An 18,532-nucleotide genomic window follows, 5' to 3' on the forward strand; every position below is an offset into this window, starting at 1 on the left:
TACTATTTTTGTTAAGGGTATTTTTAATAAGCAAAAAAGTCAAAAGTACTTTTACTTTTGAAAAGAAACTATTTTTTTTGCTTCACAAAAATTACTTCTAATTCTTCCTAAAAATACTTTTTCACCCAAAAAACTTGGTCAAACACTTAAGTTAATTATTTTTTTTTTTTTTACTTTTGAAATTAAAAAAACACTTTTGGCCCTTGGCCAACAGGCTATTTGTTTTCATTCTTATTCACATCCCATTTTCATAGGCACAAATATACACAGAAGGAAAGGAGATAGTCCAAAAAAAAAAACGCAAGAAAGGGAGAGAGAACAAAGTGACGGAAACAAACAGAGGGTAGAGGAACAGAGTAGAAAAGAATTGAGGGCATGAACAGACATTAGAGGGGATTTTCGGAAAGAGAGGAGGCAGCGAAAAGTTCTAGGATTTTTGCTTTTGGTTTTCGATCTTCTTCTTCTTCTTCTTCTTCTGATTTTCCTAGTTCTTTCATATATATATATAAAATTGCAAGTTTCTTCAGTTTCTCTTTTTACTTCAAAATCAGAAAACACAAAAGAGATTTCAGTCTCTCTTTTCTTAGATTTTTGGATATCAAAATATGGAGTTCGATTGAGTTCGAGGTGAGTTCGATTTCTCCGGCGCCGTTCGAGCGTTGTTGCTGGTTCCCGGTTCTTGGAACAAGTTCCTGTTGTTCGTTCAGTTGAACTTCAGAGCCGAAATCCCTGTACTTGCTGGTTTTCCTATATAGTGAAGGAATTTCGCACATCTCAGGTCCATTCTTCCTCTTTACTCTATTAATGGTGTGATTAAATTATGATAAGAGCCATAATTAGTTAACTTAGGGGGCGTTTCCCAAAATTAAGTTACAGCTTGTTTGGATGGTTGTTACCCATTGTTTTATAATGTATTGTGCGTTGTATTGTATCGTTTTATAAATACAACATTTGGATAGATTGTATTATTTGCGGTTGTTAATAACATTTTACAGTTTGGTTTGACTGTGTCGTACTATACTGTAACTGATAAGTTTACTAAAATACCCTCAATTGTTTAAATATTAAATTTATCAAGAATTATGCATAAAAATAATTTAAGAAAACTCTTTTCTACTAATTTATCACCAAATATGTCGTATAAATAGATTAAGCAATTAAATTCATGCAAATTCTAACAAAATTAGCAATTTTACGTTGGATTTGGAAGCGGTAGAAGTTCTGGAAAAACAAAAGGGGACGAAGACAAAGTAGGTTATACGTGGGAGATTTGGAGTTAAAATAAAGAAGAAAAAAAAAGAAGGGTAAAATAGAATTGTGGAGTAATAAGTTAGGGTATAACTGGAAAGAAAAAGAGTAAACAATCCCACCACACCAAATCGGTTATTTCACAAAATGGGACTTTTCATTGTTCCGGAACAATGGATTTAACAATACAATACAACCAATTTTAATGAAACAATCAAAACAAATATTGTTTTGAGATAACAATACAATGCGATACAATGAGTAACAACCATCCTAACAAGATGTTAGGCTTCGGTCTTCCGCGATAGAAAGAGGTTTATTTATTTTTCTCGAGTTTTTAAATATATTTTTACTCCTTATTAAATTCATATCTTTTGAAACCCCTAGAACATGAGATCAACCAATTTAAAAATTCGGCATCACCAAATAACACTATAAAGGGCATGTACCAATCATCTATTTTTATTTGGCAAATAAACTTTACAATGAGAGGAAAGTGAAAATCTAAATTCCAAGAGAAGTCGAGGTGGGCAGCAAACCGCATGGGACTGTAAAACCCTCTCTCTCAAAAAAGAAAAAAAAGAAGAAAGCAGAGGCAGAAAATATACAAAAGAGATCTTTTACAGTCCGGCCATTATTCGCCAATATATTTCATATTTGCCGAATTGAGGACATTAATTCGAAACCCTAAGATAGCCAATTCTTTTTCAGGTTCTATTCTTCTACTTTTGCTTAGTATATTTTTTGAAGTAATTTTCTTTTAATCTTCGGTATAGAATTAATTGTTAAGTGTGTAATTATATTTTGCTTCGATTCAGTTAGGGGTTTGCGCTGAAATTGGTAAATTTAGTTTTTTAGAGGACAAAAGAGTTAGTAATTTGAGTTTTGTCTTTATTTGATTATTCATTTTGTCATTTGATACTTACGACTCGAGTGGGTAGTGGTGGAGCTTTCTTTCAGCATGATTCCAACTGAGGGAATAAAGAAATGATTGTTTGTGCTCATTTACTTAATTTGGTAAATGACCTTTAATTGTCGATTGTGGTAGTTCTGGATGGATTTGTAAGTTAGTGCCTTAATCTGGCTTGGTGGTATGTTGGGTTCCTAAGTTGTTTGGATGTTTCGATAGCATAAAAATGGAACCAATCTTATCCCTTTTGTTTTAATTATGGAGAAACTGAGTTTTTGGCTCAAATTTGGCTGAGGTGATACAATGGTGCTTTTCTTTGTTATCGTTATAGGTATAAACTTCAAGTGCTGAGTGACTTTAGTAATAAAAGGATACAGTAACTTATAGCTCTGATACATTTAACATTCATCTATATTTAGTTGGCAAACAAACTTTTCAAGAGAATAATGTTTAGTGGCAGACCTACGATTTTATGGTCGTTGGTGCTCACTTTCTTTGACATAAAGTTGCTACTAATTATATAGTATATTTGTTTATTTTCATGGATATTTGAATGTGACAGTGAAAAAAGTTAATGAATAAACTAGTCACAATAATGATAAGATTAAAATTATCACTGCAAAAGGACTTCTAGTCACAAGTCACAATAAGAAAAATACGATTAATAATATTATTAATAAAATAGACTTCTCGTCACTAAGTCACAACTGTAATTGACGAGAAAGAGAGCTTGGTGCATTTTGGGGTAAGTGTTCAAGAAGGGTTTTGAATCTTTTGGAAACGTTTTGGAGCTTCGTGTAAAATGGACTGGTTTCATTTAGACTTTAAGTGCCGAGTGACTTTAGTATTAGATGTAAAAAATGATCTCGTAATTTTTTTTTGTTTTTTGTTAAATAACAATGATCCAGAAACTATAGCTCTGATAGATAGGATTACTCAAAGTCTTAAAACTCAATCAATCAACGACGTATTAATCCCAATTAGTTAGGGTTGGATATATGAATCATATTTGTTTAATATCTGGCGATTCATCATATTAGAGAAGAATATTATCCACAATGAGAGAGAAACTTTTCTTCTAATTTCACTACCTTAGGGTATTTTGACCATTCTAGCCTTTACCGGCTTCCATTCGCTTGTTGTTCAGTTTCCTGAATGAAGGTGAGAGCTTGTTATGATTAGCAATGTCCTTTCCAAGTCTTTGAATGCTTTCACTTGTTAATAGTACCATTGACCGAAGACATGTTGCCACCTGGGGCAGAGCTAGTAAGAGAAGGAAGGGGGCAATTGAATCCCCTTCATCGAAATATTATACTGGCAAAATAGGGGAAATTTTTGGGTTATTTATAAACTATTGGATCCCTTTGAAAATAAGAAAAAATTCTAGTGCTTTGGTAAATGGGGTTTAATGTTGCACTAAGTCACAAGTTTAATCTCAGCCAACTATGAGATTCTAGTATTTTTTGAATCCCCTTATATAAATTCCTGGCTACGCTACTGGTTGCCACGAGAGAGGCTATAGCCCTTGGTTTGGTAGCTCCAATCGGACAACATTTGTGCACTTGCCAACAAGATTGGGCTCAATCAAAAATAACACAGTCTTGAAATTGTTCAAATTTATCTAATGCACCGATGCAAAATAGAACACCATATTCATTCGACAATTCTAGTGATGGACTCTAAATGATCATTGCAATGCCTATGTCATAATGGTTGTATGCACCAATGTTAATTTCATGTGGAAATTGTCAAAAATAATTAAAAAGATTGGCTCATGGGTTGGAATTTTCAGCGTAACTCGTAAACCTTCCACGGATGTAGGCTCTTTCACCTAATTCAAAGCATTATTTATGTGAAATACTTGAAAAGCAAAAGAATGGATGTATCTTCGCATGTCTGTGTGTTCTAGTAAAAAAACAGTTATTGCCGTTTGTCGGTGTTTGTATTGAAATATGCTGAATGGCTCTCTTACTTCTTTCCCTTTTTTAAGGGGAGCCATGAGCAACAAAAATTTCATTTCTCATGCGTTTCTCCTAAGTGAAGAAGTAGAAGTGTGAAAATGAAAATTATATAAAAAAGAAAGTGTGAAAATTGGGAAAATAAAATTTATACTTTGAAAAGGAAGGTCTTTTGTGAACAACACAACATCTCTGTACACTTTCATGTCAAAGCATATTCTTTATTTATGTATCGGTTCCTCTAGCATTCTGAAGCTTCGTTTGTGACTCGACTTGTTGTTTATCTTTTTTTTTATTGATTTTATTTTTTGATTGTAGTGTGTTAGAAAGAGACTAATCAAGATGGGCTACAAGTTTCTTTTTCATTTAGATTTGTCTAAATTTCTTACTATGTATGACTTGCCTAATTTTTTTTTTTTTTTTTTGGAATAAGGTAAAATAATTTTTTTGATAATGGGGAGAGAAATCTCTCATAACCAAAAGTAGAGAATCTACAAAGAAAGTTTATATGGTTTTCGACACAAATTGGGATCTCATGGATACAACAAAATTAAATGAGGTTATTTCTCAAATGTACAAAACCATTTTCTATCCCTTCAAAAGCTATCATATTTCGCTCTTTCCATACAACCCACATACTGCTAGAATAGCACACGTCTTTCATCTTCTCGTCTGTCTTCTAAATGTCCAATTGAGCAGTGTCTCCTTCCCGGTGCATGGCATCACTCATTGCAACGCGAACCATCTAAAGATCTCCCACCATAAACAAGACACTACCTGACAATGTATAAAGAGGTGATCCACATTTTTGTCCGATCTCTTACATATAAAACACCCGCTGACGTATGTAATTCTCCTCTTCCTCAAGTTTTTAGTTGTCAGAAGTACTCCCTTGCTGCCAAGCAACTGAAGAATTACACGGTATTTGGCATCCTGAGATTCTTAATCGATGGATGTGGAAATGTTGATTCCTTTATGATCAACAATTTATTTTTAATGAATTAAGTAATTATCATTATTAAAAAGGCATCCAAAAGATGTAGAATACAAGGTAGCAAAAAGTTAGCTCCAGAACAATGTCTAAGTAAGTTAGCTCAGGGAGCTAACAAATCCAAAATATTATCAACGTTATTTATAGGGGAATGAAAATGCCAACTAAACAATCTAACTAAGATTTGGCCTTAAGAGTGTAAGTTGGATTTCAGATCCCATCAAAGCATCTGCTATTCCTTTCAGCCCAGACACAACAAACAATTACTGTTGGGGTCATCCTCCAGATCCTTTTGATGGTTTTATCAACTCTCGGAAAATGCCAACTTTTAAATGCTTACTTGATGGTTTGAGGCATGACCCAATGTAAACCAAAAATACAATGGAAGAAGTTCCAGAGACCAGTTGTGAGTAGGTAGTATAGAAATAGGTGGCTGGCATTCTTTGAACTTTGGTGGGACAAAAAGCATCTGTTTACTAAGGTTATGCCTCTTTTGTGAGGTTGTCCTATGTTAGGCATGCTCTATTGAGTGTTATCCAAGAAAAGCATGAGACTTTTAGAGGTAGTCTAATCTTCCACGTATTCTTCCATGGCCAATCCTCAAGGATGCCATTCTGAGAGAACAAATGATGATAATCAGCTTTGACTGTGTACCTCCTTTCTTTAGAGATTCGCCATAGGATTCTGTCAGGTTGGTGTGGATTAAAGCTATAGTCTTCCAATGCTGCAAGGAGTGTGAGTAGGTCATTGATTTTCCAATCTTGAAGATTCCTTCTGATTGTGGGATTCAAGCTATTGTTTTCTCTGTATTGGGCAATAAAAGCATCATTGTTATGTGCAAGCTGATATAACCTTGGGTAGGATTCCTATAGGGTTGTGTTGCCAATCCATTTGTCTTTCCAGAACTTAATATGTAGACCATTTCCAACTCTGAAGGATGTGTTTTGGAAAAATTCGTTGTTGTGACTGCTGATGTATTTCCAAACTCCAACCCCATATGGTAATGTGCTTTCCTTGGTACACCAGTGGCCTTGGGGCACCAAATTTAGTATCTATAATCGTCTTCCAGTATCCTGCCTCTTATATGATCAACAATTTATTTTAATAAGGCTTTACCGAAAACAACCCACTACTACCTGCCTCTTACCTCCAAGGATCCTTGTTGTTATGCAAAAAACTATTTATAAAGCAATTCAACCATACTTTCAAAGTTTGCAACCTCCCAATCCTGAAGGTTCCTTCTAACCATAAGTCCTAGTGAAACTCCCTTTCATAACCTCTAACCCTGTTGGGATCTTTTCTCCTCTTGGTTGGAAATGCTGCAAGTGTCGAGAAATAAGAATTTCAATGCTATCTCCATACCACCTATGCCTCGAGAAACTGACCTTGGTCCGTTCCTGTATCATGTAAGTGATAATTTGGCTAAACTCTTGCCGATCCCTTCCACAATCCCATATTTTTCCGCATCATCTCCCTCCAAAGAGCGTGCTACTCTATCCCGAATCTCCATAACCATTTCTCTATTAATGCCTCATTAAAAATTCAGATATCCTTATCATCCACTTGTTCTATGCGAATAGTTGTCTTTGTCTCAGTTTTCCTTTTTCATGCTGCTATGAGCATGATTTGGCTAAAGTAGAGTGATTATTTGACAGCACGTAATTATTTGTGTATCAATACATTTGCATTTTGGTAATAGTTAGTGAGTGAAATTTAAAGTCTTTCTTGGTTGGTGAAGAAAAGTGAAAAAGCTTCATGAACATTCAAGTCTTTATTGGCATTCTCTCCCCTCCGCTTCCAGAAAAAGGAGAATATTTGATGTGTGTTGATTCCAACTTGTGAGGTCTACATTTCGTAGTATCTATGCATTCTGATAGTTTCTTGAAACTATTCACCTGCGTGATGGGTGCCTTAAAAAGCTCAATCTCATATGTTTTATGCCATGTTAAATCAATTCTTCCGGTATGCTATCTCATCTCACCATTAAAGTTCTGAGACATCCGTGTAGGCTTTGTGGGTTTGAAGCCTAACAAGTTCTTATTGCAGGAAATATTTTAGCTTGGTCACGAAGTTGTCATGCTTAGGTTGAGGAATGTATAAATCAACTGCAGACACATTTCACGAGGCCAGAAAAGATTTTCTCTTTTCTGGCGACATCCTATAATCAGTTTCTTTCCTCCGGCGTCATCTTTTAGAAATTTTCTCTTTCCTCTTTTACTAGGTTTTATTTGTAAGGTTTCTATTAATATGGAAGTAGAAAGGATTTATTTTGCATTGGGTTACAAATCTTATGATATCACCAGAATCATATCGAGGGCTGAAGTCTAGTTAGAATGGATAGGAAGGAGTCGTAACTTGATGCGGAGAACTATGTTCAGGAAAACCATGGAGTGGCGGTGCTTTGTTTTACATGAAGCATCAAGAGTTGCTGACAACTATGTCAAAAGATGGAAACTAAAGGAAGAACAATCAAATTTGATAAAAAGAAATAAGGTACTTTATTCCATTATATACATGGATCGGATTGAAAAACCAGACCCAATCTCTCTTGGAATCCATATGCCAATAAAGAATTAATTGTACTAATCCACGCTCTCCCATCAATCAGTACTAGTTGAAGTAATGAAAAAATTCCCTATTTGCTTGATGAGAAATGCGAAAAACTTTGGAAGATTTATAAGCATCATATCAGTATAAGGAGAAAGTAGATAAGTAATTATTATTCCAGAGATTACATTCAAGTGCAGTGTGGAAGGACATTGCATTTAAGATTCGAAACTTCATTAATAAAAACAAAACAACTTTTATTGCAAATGCTCCCAGAAAGGTAGCTCCCAGTATTCCCTTTGCAGAGTCTGTCAGAACCAATAAATGGCAAATGAAAGATTCCAATGCAGCCACGATTAAAACCAACAACAATAGAATCATATTATCTGGAGGAGGGGAGTCTTTTGAAAATGTGCTACTGGGAAGAGGTGTGGTGGGGAATTTCAAGAAAGACTTGGAGGAGAAGCCAACACTAGCCGATATTAGAAGATGGTCTGTCTCTGTTAGTACCGGGAAGAACACTTTTAGAGTTAATGTTTATGAGATAGGAGGGTGTCACTTTCTCTTTGAATTTCTAACAAAATACATGGCAGAACACACCCTAAAAGGGGAGCGGTGGTGGAAGCGTGCAAAATTTCATCTAGACTGGTGCAGCTGGTTGTTGCTCAGACAACAACAGAAGGAAACATGGGTTAGAGCTATGGATCTTTTGTTGCACTTCTGGACAGAAAAAGTCTTCAAAGCCATTGGAGACCACTGTGGAGGATGGCTAGAAACAAAGGAAGAAACTTCGCTGAAGGATCACCTAAAGTGTGCAAGAATTAAAGTTAGAGGAGATGGTGGTTCAGTTCCGAAGGAGGTGATGATTGAAGACAGTGGTTTAGTTTTCATCACACCCATTTGGTGCGAATAGCCGACCAGGGTTTTTTCGGTGAAGAAGGTGATGCAGTGATGGTGAATGTCCAATGGGTAAGAGAGCCCTACAATAAATAGGTTAGAAGGGATAGCTGCCATATAGTGGGGAGAGAGCCGGGGGAAAGATCTCAAGTCCGAGTGAAAGGCTATCCCACAATCCTTCATGAAAACCCTCTTTAAAGCTTATATCCCGTTATTTAAGGAACAATAACCATATTCCACGTTAGATTCATCGTTGGACCTTGTTATCGTGCCGAAAAAGACGTTATAGCATTCTGGGCCTTCCACGATTGTTGATCTATCTCGGATCGGAAGACGTTCTTCGAGACAGGACAAACAGTACAACAAGGATCATCTAAGGATCTTGTCTGGACGGAGATGTGTCTTTCCTAAGCAAGACGGTAAAAAAATAATTTTTATAACACTTTGGAACAAGGCAAAGGACTACATGAAGGTGAAGATACACTCAGATGGCAGAAGCATAGTATTGGAATTTACTCAGTCAGCTCAGCATATAGAGATTTGAACCAGGAGTGCTCTCAACTTAGTTTACGTCCTTGGAAGCACATATGGAAAGTAAATGTGCCTTATAAAGTAGCATGCTTTTCTTGGTTGGTGGTTAAGGAAGCTGTACTTGCTCAGGGAAACTAAGAAAGAGGGGTATACCAACTGTATCTAGGTGTTATTTGTGTGGACAAGATGCTAAGACAATTAGCCATCTGTTTCTACATTGTAAAGTGACCAGCCAACTATGAGATTTGTTTATCAACCTCAGAGTCAGAGGTACTAGATGGGTAATGCCAGGGAGAACTTCTAAACTCTTACTAAGTTTGAACTCAGGGGCAAACTTTGCCACATACAAAGACAGATGAAAGTTTTTTCTAGCAACTATTTGGTGGACAATTTGGAAAGAAAGGAATTCGAGATGTTTTCGAGAGAAGTATCAATGCTTCTTTTATTACTATTGTGCCAAAGAAAGAAGGTGCATCTTGTATCAGAGACTACATGCCTATTAGTCTCATGGGGAGCATTTACAAGATTATTTCTAAAGTGTTTTCCAAAAGACTTAAGAAGGTTCTTGACGTGACTGTTTCGTCCTCCCAGAATGCGTTTGTGTAAGGTAGGTAGATCCTGGATGCTGCTTTAGTGGCAAATGAACTTGTAGACTCCAGAAGGAAAAATAGAGAACCCGGCTTACTATGCAAGTTGGACCTTGCGAAGGCTTTCGACCATGTAAATTGGGAGTTCCTGGACTTCCTTATGATGCGGATGGGGTTTGGGGCAAGATGGAGGGGATGGATCAAGTTCTGCATTTCCTCCGTCAGATTCTCTGTCTCGGTTAATGATAGCCCGTGTGGTTTCTTTGGCAGCTCCAGGGGTCTCAGGAAAGGCGACCCCCTATCCCCCATGCTATTCATTCTAGTGATGGATGCTCTGAGTAAAATGATGGATTGTGCGGCGGGCGGAGGCTTCTTGAGAGGATTCTCAGCTCCGATCGGGGTGCTCAGTGCCCTAAGAGTCTCTCATTTGCTTTTTGCGGATGACACCCTGGTTTTCTGTGATGCCGATATGGATCAGTTGACCTATCTGAAGCAGGTCCTGCAGTGGTTTCAGATAGTATCAGGACTCAAAATCAACCTCGGCAAGTGAGATTTTCCCGGTGGGTGAGGTTGCTAATATTGATGCTTTGTCTTATGTTCTCAGATGTAAGGTGGGCTCCCTTCCCACTACTTACCTGGGCCTCCCATTGGGCGCTTCGCATAAGGATACTATGGTTTGGAATCCGGTGATCGAAAGGGTTGAAAAAAGATTAGCAGGCTGGCAGAAACGGTATTTGTCAAAAGGCGGTAAGGAAGTGCTTATTAAAAGCACTTTATCGAGTATGCCCACCTATTACTTGTCCCTGTTGCAAGCTCCGGTGAGCATCACAAAAAAACTAGAGCGGCTTCAAAGGAATTATCTATGGGATGCGGCGGATGGAACTAGAAAGTTTCATCTAGTGAATTGGCAGACAGTCACTTCCCCAAAGAAGTGGGGTGGACTTGGAGTAAAAGATCTTAGAGTATTCAACATAGCTTTATTGGGGAAGTGGTTGTGGAGATTCGGGATAGAAGAACATGCCCTATGGAGGGAGGTTATAGTAGAAAAGTATGATTCCACGGGAGGGGGTTGGAGGATCAAGGCAATCACAACACCTTTCGGGTGTGGCATGTGGAGGAGCATTATGAAGAATTGGGAAGCATTCAGTGGCAACATCACTTACAGGGTGGGAGATGGAAGGAGAATCAGCTTCTGGAATCATAAGTGGTGTGGAAAGGATACTCTGAGGGTCTACTTCCCCCACGTCTTCAGAGTTTCAAACCAGAAGGAATTGATGGTCCAACAGATTCGTAAGGAGCATGAAGGGGGTAGTATGTGACCTCTCATTTAGAAGGAACATGCAAGATTGGGAGATTGTGGAGCTCCAAGACTTGTTGACACTGCTATATGGGCAAGACAGGTCCCAGCCATCTTGTGATTCTTGGAGATGGGGTTTGCGTGGCGATGGTTTGTTCGTCGTAAAGTCCTTTTACCAGCGTATGTTGGGGAGAGAGGAGGCCACTTTTCCATACTCCTCGATCTGGATTTCTAGGGCGCCCACGAAGGTGTGCTTTTTTGCATGGCTAGCGGCGAGGGGAGTTATTTTGACTGCTGAAAATCTTCGAAAGAGAGGAATTACACTTGTTAGTTGGTGCTACATATGTAAAAGCTCAGGGGAAGAAGTTGATCATCTTTTGTTGCATTGCCCTGTGTCCTCGGCTTTGTGGAGGGCAATCCTGAATCTCTTTGGTGTTCAATGGGTGATGCCAAGCACTGTAAAGGAAATGTTATATAGCTGGGCCGGTTTCCGTAGAAGAAGAAAGCAAAAGGCGTGGAAGTTCGCCCCGTTAGCTCTCATGTGGATAGTTTGGGGGGAGAGAAATAGGAGAGCTTTTGAGGGGATTGAGTCTCCTTTTTCACATCTTAAGAATAGCCTTTTATCTTTGATCGTTTTTTGATGCACTCATTTAGCCCCTACTTGTATAGAAGATTGGGCGTCTTTTGTAGAGAATCATGTTCTGATGTAAATTCTCTATTTTTTGGTATACCTTGTGTATATGGGAGTTCTCTCCCTTTTGATTAATACAATTTACCTTGTCAAAAAAAAATTAAGATGAAGTGTATCCTTCTTTTTTGTTTTTGGTGTAAATCAGAATACATAGATGATCCCGTTTCAGTTATAAGATGTTTTAAGCTCCTTGTTAGAACAACAAGGATTGTATTTTTTTTTTTTTTTTTTTTTATGTAACACTCCTATTTTGGTTTCCAGCACATGTGTTGTGCTGATGATTTTTCTATGAATATACCGGATATGTTACCTTTTCAAAAAAAAAAAAAAAATCAACTGCATTTTTATTGCCAAAGTGCTGTCTCTTACAACTGTTTATTTTAGACCTACCACTTTTGTTGTGTATGTGAGAAAATGTCAATGACCTTAATAGAACTGTCAAGTTCAGATTTTCATGCTTGCGTAAAGTAATATTAATAGTCTTCCGCATTGTTGTCCCCCCTTTCAGGTACTGGTCACTTTTAATTGATGTGGGCCATTGAAATAATTTGATTTATCTTATTTATCTGGGCATACAAATTTTGATCATAAACAAGGTTGAGTGTTTACTCATGGAGCTTAAAGTTTCATCTTCAAAGCCAACACTTTTACCTTCTGATTGCAACAGTGATCCTGAAGAGAAAGAAATCAGTGAAGAGGATGATGATGATCGCAATCATAAGCATCGTAGGAGAGAACTACATTCTCAATCTGATGAGACTGATGCCGTTGAACCAGTTTTCAGTAGACCATTCAGAAAACGAAAGCCTTTTGAGAATGGACATCCTTATGGTGGAGGAGATTCTCAGTTTAGTGAAACCAGGTTCCCAAGAAGACGAGGAATGGGTTCATTTTCCAGGGCCCCTTTGGACTCATACCAAAGAATGAGGCTGAACCAATCACTGTCTGGTGAAGCTAGTAATGGTAGGGGTCGAGGGAGAGAACATAGTGCTTGGGCCCAACGTGATTCAAGGTTTGGCTCGGCTGATATTGCATCTCACCTGTTTCCACAGGGCCCTGTTACTCCTGGTCTCTTTACTGGAAGAGGGGTGCAAAACGTTTCTAATGCACAGAGTTCATCTTGGAGTGCATTTGGAATGGTTCTAGGAATGTCTAATGGCGGCCTTGATACAATTCATTCCCTCGGTTTCCAGGGAACACTCAGGCCACCCTTGAATCCTACTGTGGGTATGGGTCTTCCAAGGCAGCGATGTAGAGACTTTGAGGAGCGTGGATTTTGCCTAAGAGGAGATATGTGCCCGATGGAGCATGGAGTAAATCGTATTGTTGTTGAAGATGTTCAGGTGTGTGGACTTTCAGCTGACAAATAGTTATTACTGTCTGTTTCATTATATGTTATGGGAGGGAATGGTTTTCTTTAATATTTTATGTTTAGGGTGTTTCTATCTCTGGTCTTCATCGAAATGCTGAGTGTTTGCTTACTTGATTTTTTCATCTCTTTCAATTAAGCTTTTGTAAGTTGAGTCAGGACTCCCTTATTAGATCATTCTTCTTTATAAAAACACATTATGTTTCGTCTATACAAGTAAGCGATGAATTATTTTGGCAAAGGAATCCCCCGTTCATTTACTGTCAACACTTTATTCTTATACTTTGCAATTTCTTAGCCTGGGCACTTTGGTTTTATGTTATTGTTTTCCAAATTGCAGAGCCTTTCTCAGTTTAATCTTCCAGTGTCACTTCCTAATGCACACATGCTAGGACCAGCTACTGCACAAGGATCTTTACCTGTGATAGGCCCTTCTGGATCATTGGTTAGTGGCAAAGCTTTACATAACAAAAGTACCAAACCTCCTGTGATTGATGATGGATTGGGTTTGACTGATGCTTTTGTTGATGGTTCTATGGCCGGGGGAGCTGATTTTTATGATCCTGATCAGCCTTTATGGTCAAATGATCGTTCTGAAACTTCAGCAGTACTCCAGGATTTAAATCCATCTAAAATTGATGATACTGGGCCTTTGTTAGATGCAGACTCCTCTGATCATGATCAAGTTGGGCAGTGTGATGCCTTTGAACTTGAGCATCCACTTAAAGGTGCTACGGCAGCTTCAGGATCTCAGAGTGTGTGGGAAAGAATCAGAAGGTCAAAAAATAAGTCGAATGTGAAAGAGATCACTGATTTTACAGGCGATGCTTCAAGTTATGATGAAACGGGAAAAGATTTGGAATTATCCTGCAGCAATCAAGGAAACTCCCATCCAGGGAAGCAAAAAATGACAGAATCATCTTTCAAGCCCCAAAGTAGTTCTGGACATAATATGAGAAAACCTTCTCAAAAGGCACTTCGTACTCTGTTTGTGAGAGGCATTCCACAGAAAGACAACAAACCAGATGCTCTTCTTTCACATTTTCAAAAATTTGGGGAGGTCATTGACATCCACATCCCACAGAGTGGTGAACGAGCTTTTATTCAATTTTCTAAGAGAGAAGAAGCTGAGGCTGCTTTAAGGGCACCTGATGCTGTGATGGGCAACCGTTTTATAAAGCTTTTCTGGGCAAACAGGGATAGAATTATGGATCATGGTTTAAATGGTGGCATTAATTTACCTTTGACTCCTCGTGGAGTAACATCCAGTGTGGTTCAACCCCACCTATCTGTTCCTTATAAAGGAAAAGACAATATCCAGTCCTTGGCCTCAAAAGCTGCTGAACAGGTTCCTGCTGTTCTGTTACCTTCTTCTGGTCTACCTAAGCCTGTGGCTCATAATGTTCCCAAAGCTGCACCAGTGGTGCAAAAAAAGGTGGAGAGTTTAGAACTTTTGAAGGAAGAATTGCGCAAGAAGCAGGAGCTGCTTGATCAGAAGCGGAATGAGTTCCGACGTCAGTTGGTTAAACTGGAGAAGCAGGTGATTGTCTGTTATTTTTTCAAAATTGTCCAAAGAAAATGTTCTTTAAGCTGATATTCAGTATCTACTGAGATTAAGTGATTTTATTTTTTATTTTCTCTCACCAACTTGAAATATTCCATTACATTCATTTTCGAAACCTGCTTTTAAACAAACCGACTTTTCGGAGCATTCCTGCAAGTTGTTATCTGATATGCTTCCTAGTTGTTAACTGTAGAAGTACTTTTATATAACTTTTATGTTAACTGTAAAAGTTCTTATTCTTGTTTCCACAACTTATATCAAGATTGACTATAGCAATTAATTTGTCCTCGGAGTAAGCAGATCTCATGTTTATTGCAGTTTGTTCTTTATTTTTCCTCTCCGTATATTGACGATATAATCTCATTGATCTTTAATAAACTAATGTTAGGGTCCTCTCTTCCACCATTATGTGGTTACGTCTATGCAGGCTGTAGGTGTGAAAGCTGAAGCAGTCTCAGACCAGGATCTGAAGAAACAGGAGGGAGAACCAGTATCTTATTCTGCAAAAGTGGAAAGTTCAAGCTCAGCGGAACTTAATAATGATGTATCTTCAACACAAGCTGAAGCAATCTCTGATTGTAGCAGATCAACAGAGAATGCGGAGCGCTCTTGTTCTATATCATCTTCTACTGTGGCCACACAGGAACCTTCCAGCTTGAAGCAGTCAATTCGTCCACTGGCACCACATGGTGCACCTTTTGTATTCAATAGATACAAAATAGACAATCGTCCCACTGCCTTCAAAGTCCTTCCACCTTTGCCATGTGGTCTTGCAAATGTAATCTCTTTCAGTCCTCTCTCAGATAGTTGAAATTTGCCAGTATTTGCAAATAATTATGTGCATATTTTCTACTTCCATCTTCTTATGCCTCTTATGTGCCTTAACTTTTCTTCCAAGGCAGAGCTGTTAGTGTGTTAGAGCATGCCTATATTATTACCATCTTCTCCTCACATGGATAGGTTGTCGAAAGTTTATGTCCGCACATTGAAAATTTTCTTTTATTTTCTTATACAATGCACTCATAGTTTCCATGGTCAAGGTAGGAGATATTTGCATGTGTTTCTATCTGTTCTCATATTTGCAAATCTTTATTTTTCTGTAAAGTTCCTTCTTCCCAGTTTAGGTGCCACATATTTCTTCTGGATGTGTGAGAAAGGATCTGAGGACACTTTATAGTACTTATCATTAGTGTTATATCTCCCTTGGTTAGCTACAATAGTCCAGGTTGATCTGTAGATTCTTTTCCCTCCTTGCTCTTATCATTGTATGATAAAATTAAGAATGGTTTTCCTTTTCTAGGTTGCTGTCTTGAAGGAACATTTCTCTGCTTTTGGTGACGTTACCTCTGTTGAGCTGGAAGATTTGGAGCCTCAAGATAGTAGTAATGGCTCAGAGACGTTAAGCATATCTGCTAGGATATGTTTTCCAACGCGCCGGTCTGCTGAGAGGGCATTTTTGAATGGCAAAATCTGGCAAGGCCAAGCTTTGCAGTTTATGTGGTTGCAGTCTAGTAATTCTACCAAGGATAGTGGTGTCAGAAATGATGCTGCTCCTGCTTTGAAGCAGCCTTCAGATGCTAGTGCTCAACCCATCTCAAAAGATTCGACTGGTTCAGAGGAAGGAAACACTGCAGGGACTGATGCACCTGAAAAAGGTTACATGGAGCGCGTGAAGCAGCCTGCAGATGCTAATGTTCAGCCCATCCCAGAAGATCCTTTGACTGGTTTACAGGAAGGAAATGCTGCAGGGATTGATGAACCTGAAAAAGGTTATATAGAACATGTGACTGTGAATGAAGTTCCCAACTCCAGTTCAGCCTCTACTTCTGTTGATCGGTCATGATTGTGGCACAATTGCAGAGTTGTACAGTGACGTAAAATTTTGAATCACTTCTATGTAATTTCAGGAGTAGCAGCAATTTACACATTCTAGTTTCAATTTTGCTTTATCTCAATTATCTGGAAATGTAAAGAGGAATTTTTCTGATTATTTTTTTTTTACCACCAAATGGCAGTCATGAAGGGTATCTATATTGAATTCTGATAGTCATTCGATGCTTATAAGTATATCCTGGATTGAGGACTATAATTCTAAAACTTTTTACGCAGATGAGACATCTTTTGGCTGTATGGTCTTTTCTCTCTTCTATAGCTTTTGTACTTGTATCTCGATTCGCGAGTGGTTTTTTCTGCTCAGTTTTCATTGCAACCATATTTTGACGTTGACTGCTCGAGTGTTAAGTGTTGTTCTCTCTTTATATAATTTTGGGTAATCTTTACTTTATGACCTAGTTCTTAGGTTTGAGTTAGTCCAATGTCCATTTCCTTAACATGATATCATAGTCATACCTAGGGGTGTCAATGGGCGGGTCGGATGTTGGCGGGTTGAAAAAGGGTAATGAAAAAACGAATAAATTATTCGGCCCGATTCATATTTAATACGGATAAAAAAAATGTGTTAACCGACGGTTAATATGGATATCTGTATTATCTAGGGCTGGCAAGTGGGCTGGTCTCGGGCCAAGTGGACCGGTCCAAACGGTCCTGGTCCCTGTCCCAAATTAAACGGGTCAAACGGGTCCGGGCCTTAACGGGCTTTTTGTAGGGACCGGCCTGAGACCGGGACCGTTTGGTCCCGGGCCACGGGCTAAACGGGCTAAGTGGGCCCACATATTTTAAAAAAATAAAAAATAAATAGATATTAGAGACAAAAGGATGTTAAAAAAAATATCTAAGACAATGCTTTGTAAATTTTATTATAGAATTGTGACCTAAAATTTAATATTCAATATTTAATATCGAATATATATAGTATATAAGATGTATATATAGTATATCGATATAAGATGTATATATATATATATATATATATATATATATATATAAATAATAAGCTATATTCGATAAGCTATATATACATCTTATATATATCGATATAAAATGTATATATAGTATATATATATATATATATAAGTAATAAGCTATATTCGATAAGCTATATATACATTTTATATACTATATATATATAAATAATAAGCTATATTCGATATACTATATATACATCTTATATATAATATACATTGATAAGTTTTTCCTTTTACGTGTTGCTATCTTAATACTGAGATCACCCTTCTTTAGTTAGATGGCATCAGGTCTTTTGTGTTAAACTATGAAGAAAGAAGCATGAAACAGTTGATCCTCGTGGGAAGATAGGATGTGGTTAGGACTGATATTTTCTACCAAGAATAGTACATAAGCCGACATCACACTTCAATAGATCCTACGTGAATGTTGTATACTATCTTTCTTTTAAATAGTACATAAGCCATGGATAATAGGACGAGTCATTTGTAAATCGTGATTAAGCATGTTTGTAGTACATGCAAACTGCTACATTTAATTGCTAATCAATCAATCATTTAACGATGCATTTATTCAGTGGCAGCTCAATCCATTTTGTGGCCAAGCTTTACTAAAAGATCTTAAGCAGTTAAATCTAATTAACAAAATATATATACTTTTATTTGAAGTTATTCTTCTAGCTTTTCGATATACAAAGCAATACTAAAAAGGATTAAATTCAAGTTCAAGAAAACCAATATGGAATCTCACTATTATACTACAAACTCTTCTAGTGTTTGAATTCATTAAGATTACAATAACAAGTATTCTAATTCCATATGATTTATGAATAAATCAAACATGATAAGAGAAATAGTTGATTCACAAAAATTGAATTGAAATTGTAAAGTCAACTCATTATAAGCAGAAAAATGAATGAATATTACGTGAAGGAGGGGTGATTGGGAAATGTATACGGTCGAAATAGATTTCAACCTTGGCATGTCCGGTATGGTTCGAAGGGTGATGTATCGAACCTCGAACCCGGGGAGGCCGGTCCGTGTCGAGATCGGTATCATAATCAAACTCGAACAAGAATCG

At 37.6% G+C, this 18,532-nt stretch overlaps 1 protein-coding gene across 5 annotated transcripts; it reads left to right on the top strand.

Moving 5' to 3' along the window:
* The first annotated feature begins 250 nt into the window (after positions 1-250).
* On the top strand, positions 251-16,700 carry LOC104094482 (zinc finger CCCH domain-containing protein 41-like). 5 transcript variants are annotated; one of them, XM_009600426.4, is made up of 6 exons: positions 2,769-4,379; positions 4,550-7,600; positions 12,166-13,000; positions 13,367-14,566; positions 15,018-15,368; positions 15,891-16,700. In XM_009600426.4, the coding sequence occupies exons 3-6, from the start codon at positions 12,269-12,271 to the stop codon at positions 16,431-16,433; spliced, it is 2,826 nt and encodes a 941-aa protein (XP_009598721.1). In that variant the 5' UTR covers positions 2,769-4,379; positions 4,550-7,600; positions 12,166-12,268; the 3' UTR covers positions 16,434-16,700. The 5 variants fall into 5 exon arrangements, with proteins under 5 accessions (XP_009598719.1, XP_018625723.1, XP_009598720.1 ...); XM_009600424.4 differs by lacking the exons at positions 2,769-4,379; positions 4,550-7,600 and adding an exon at positions 251-778; XM_018770207.3 differs by lacking the exons at positions 2,769-4,379; positions 4,550-7,600 and adding an exon at positions 252-778 and having other exon boundaries at positions 12,325-13,000.
* The last annotated feature ends 1,832 nt before the right edge of the window (positions 16,701-18,532 follow it).

This window comes from Nicotiana tomentosiformis, chromosome 9, assembly GCF_000390325.3.
Source record: "Nicotiana tomentosiformis chromosome 9, ASM39032v3, whole genome shotgun sequence".
Taxonomy (NCBI): Eukaryota; Viridiplantae; Streptophyta; class Magnoliopsida; order Solanales; family Solanaceae; genus Nicotiana; species Nicotiana tomentosiformis.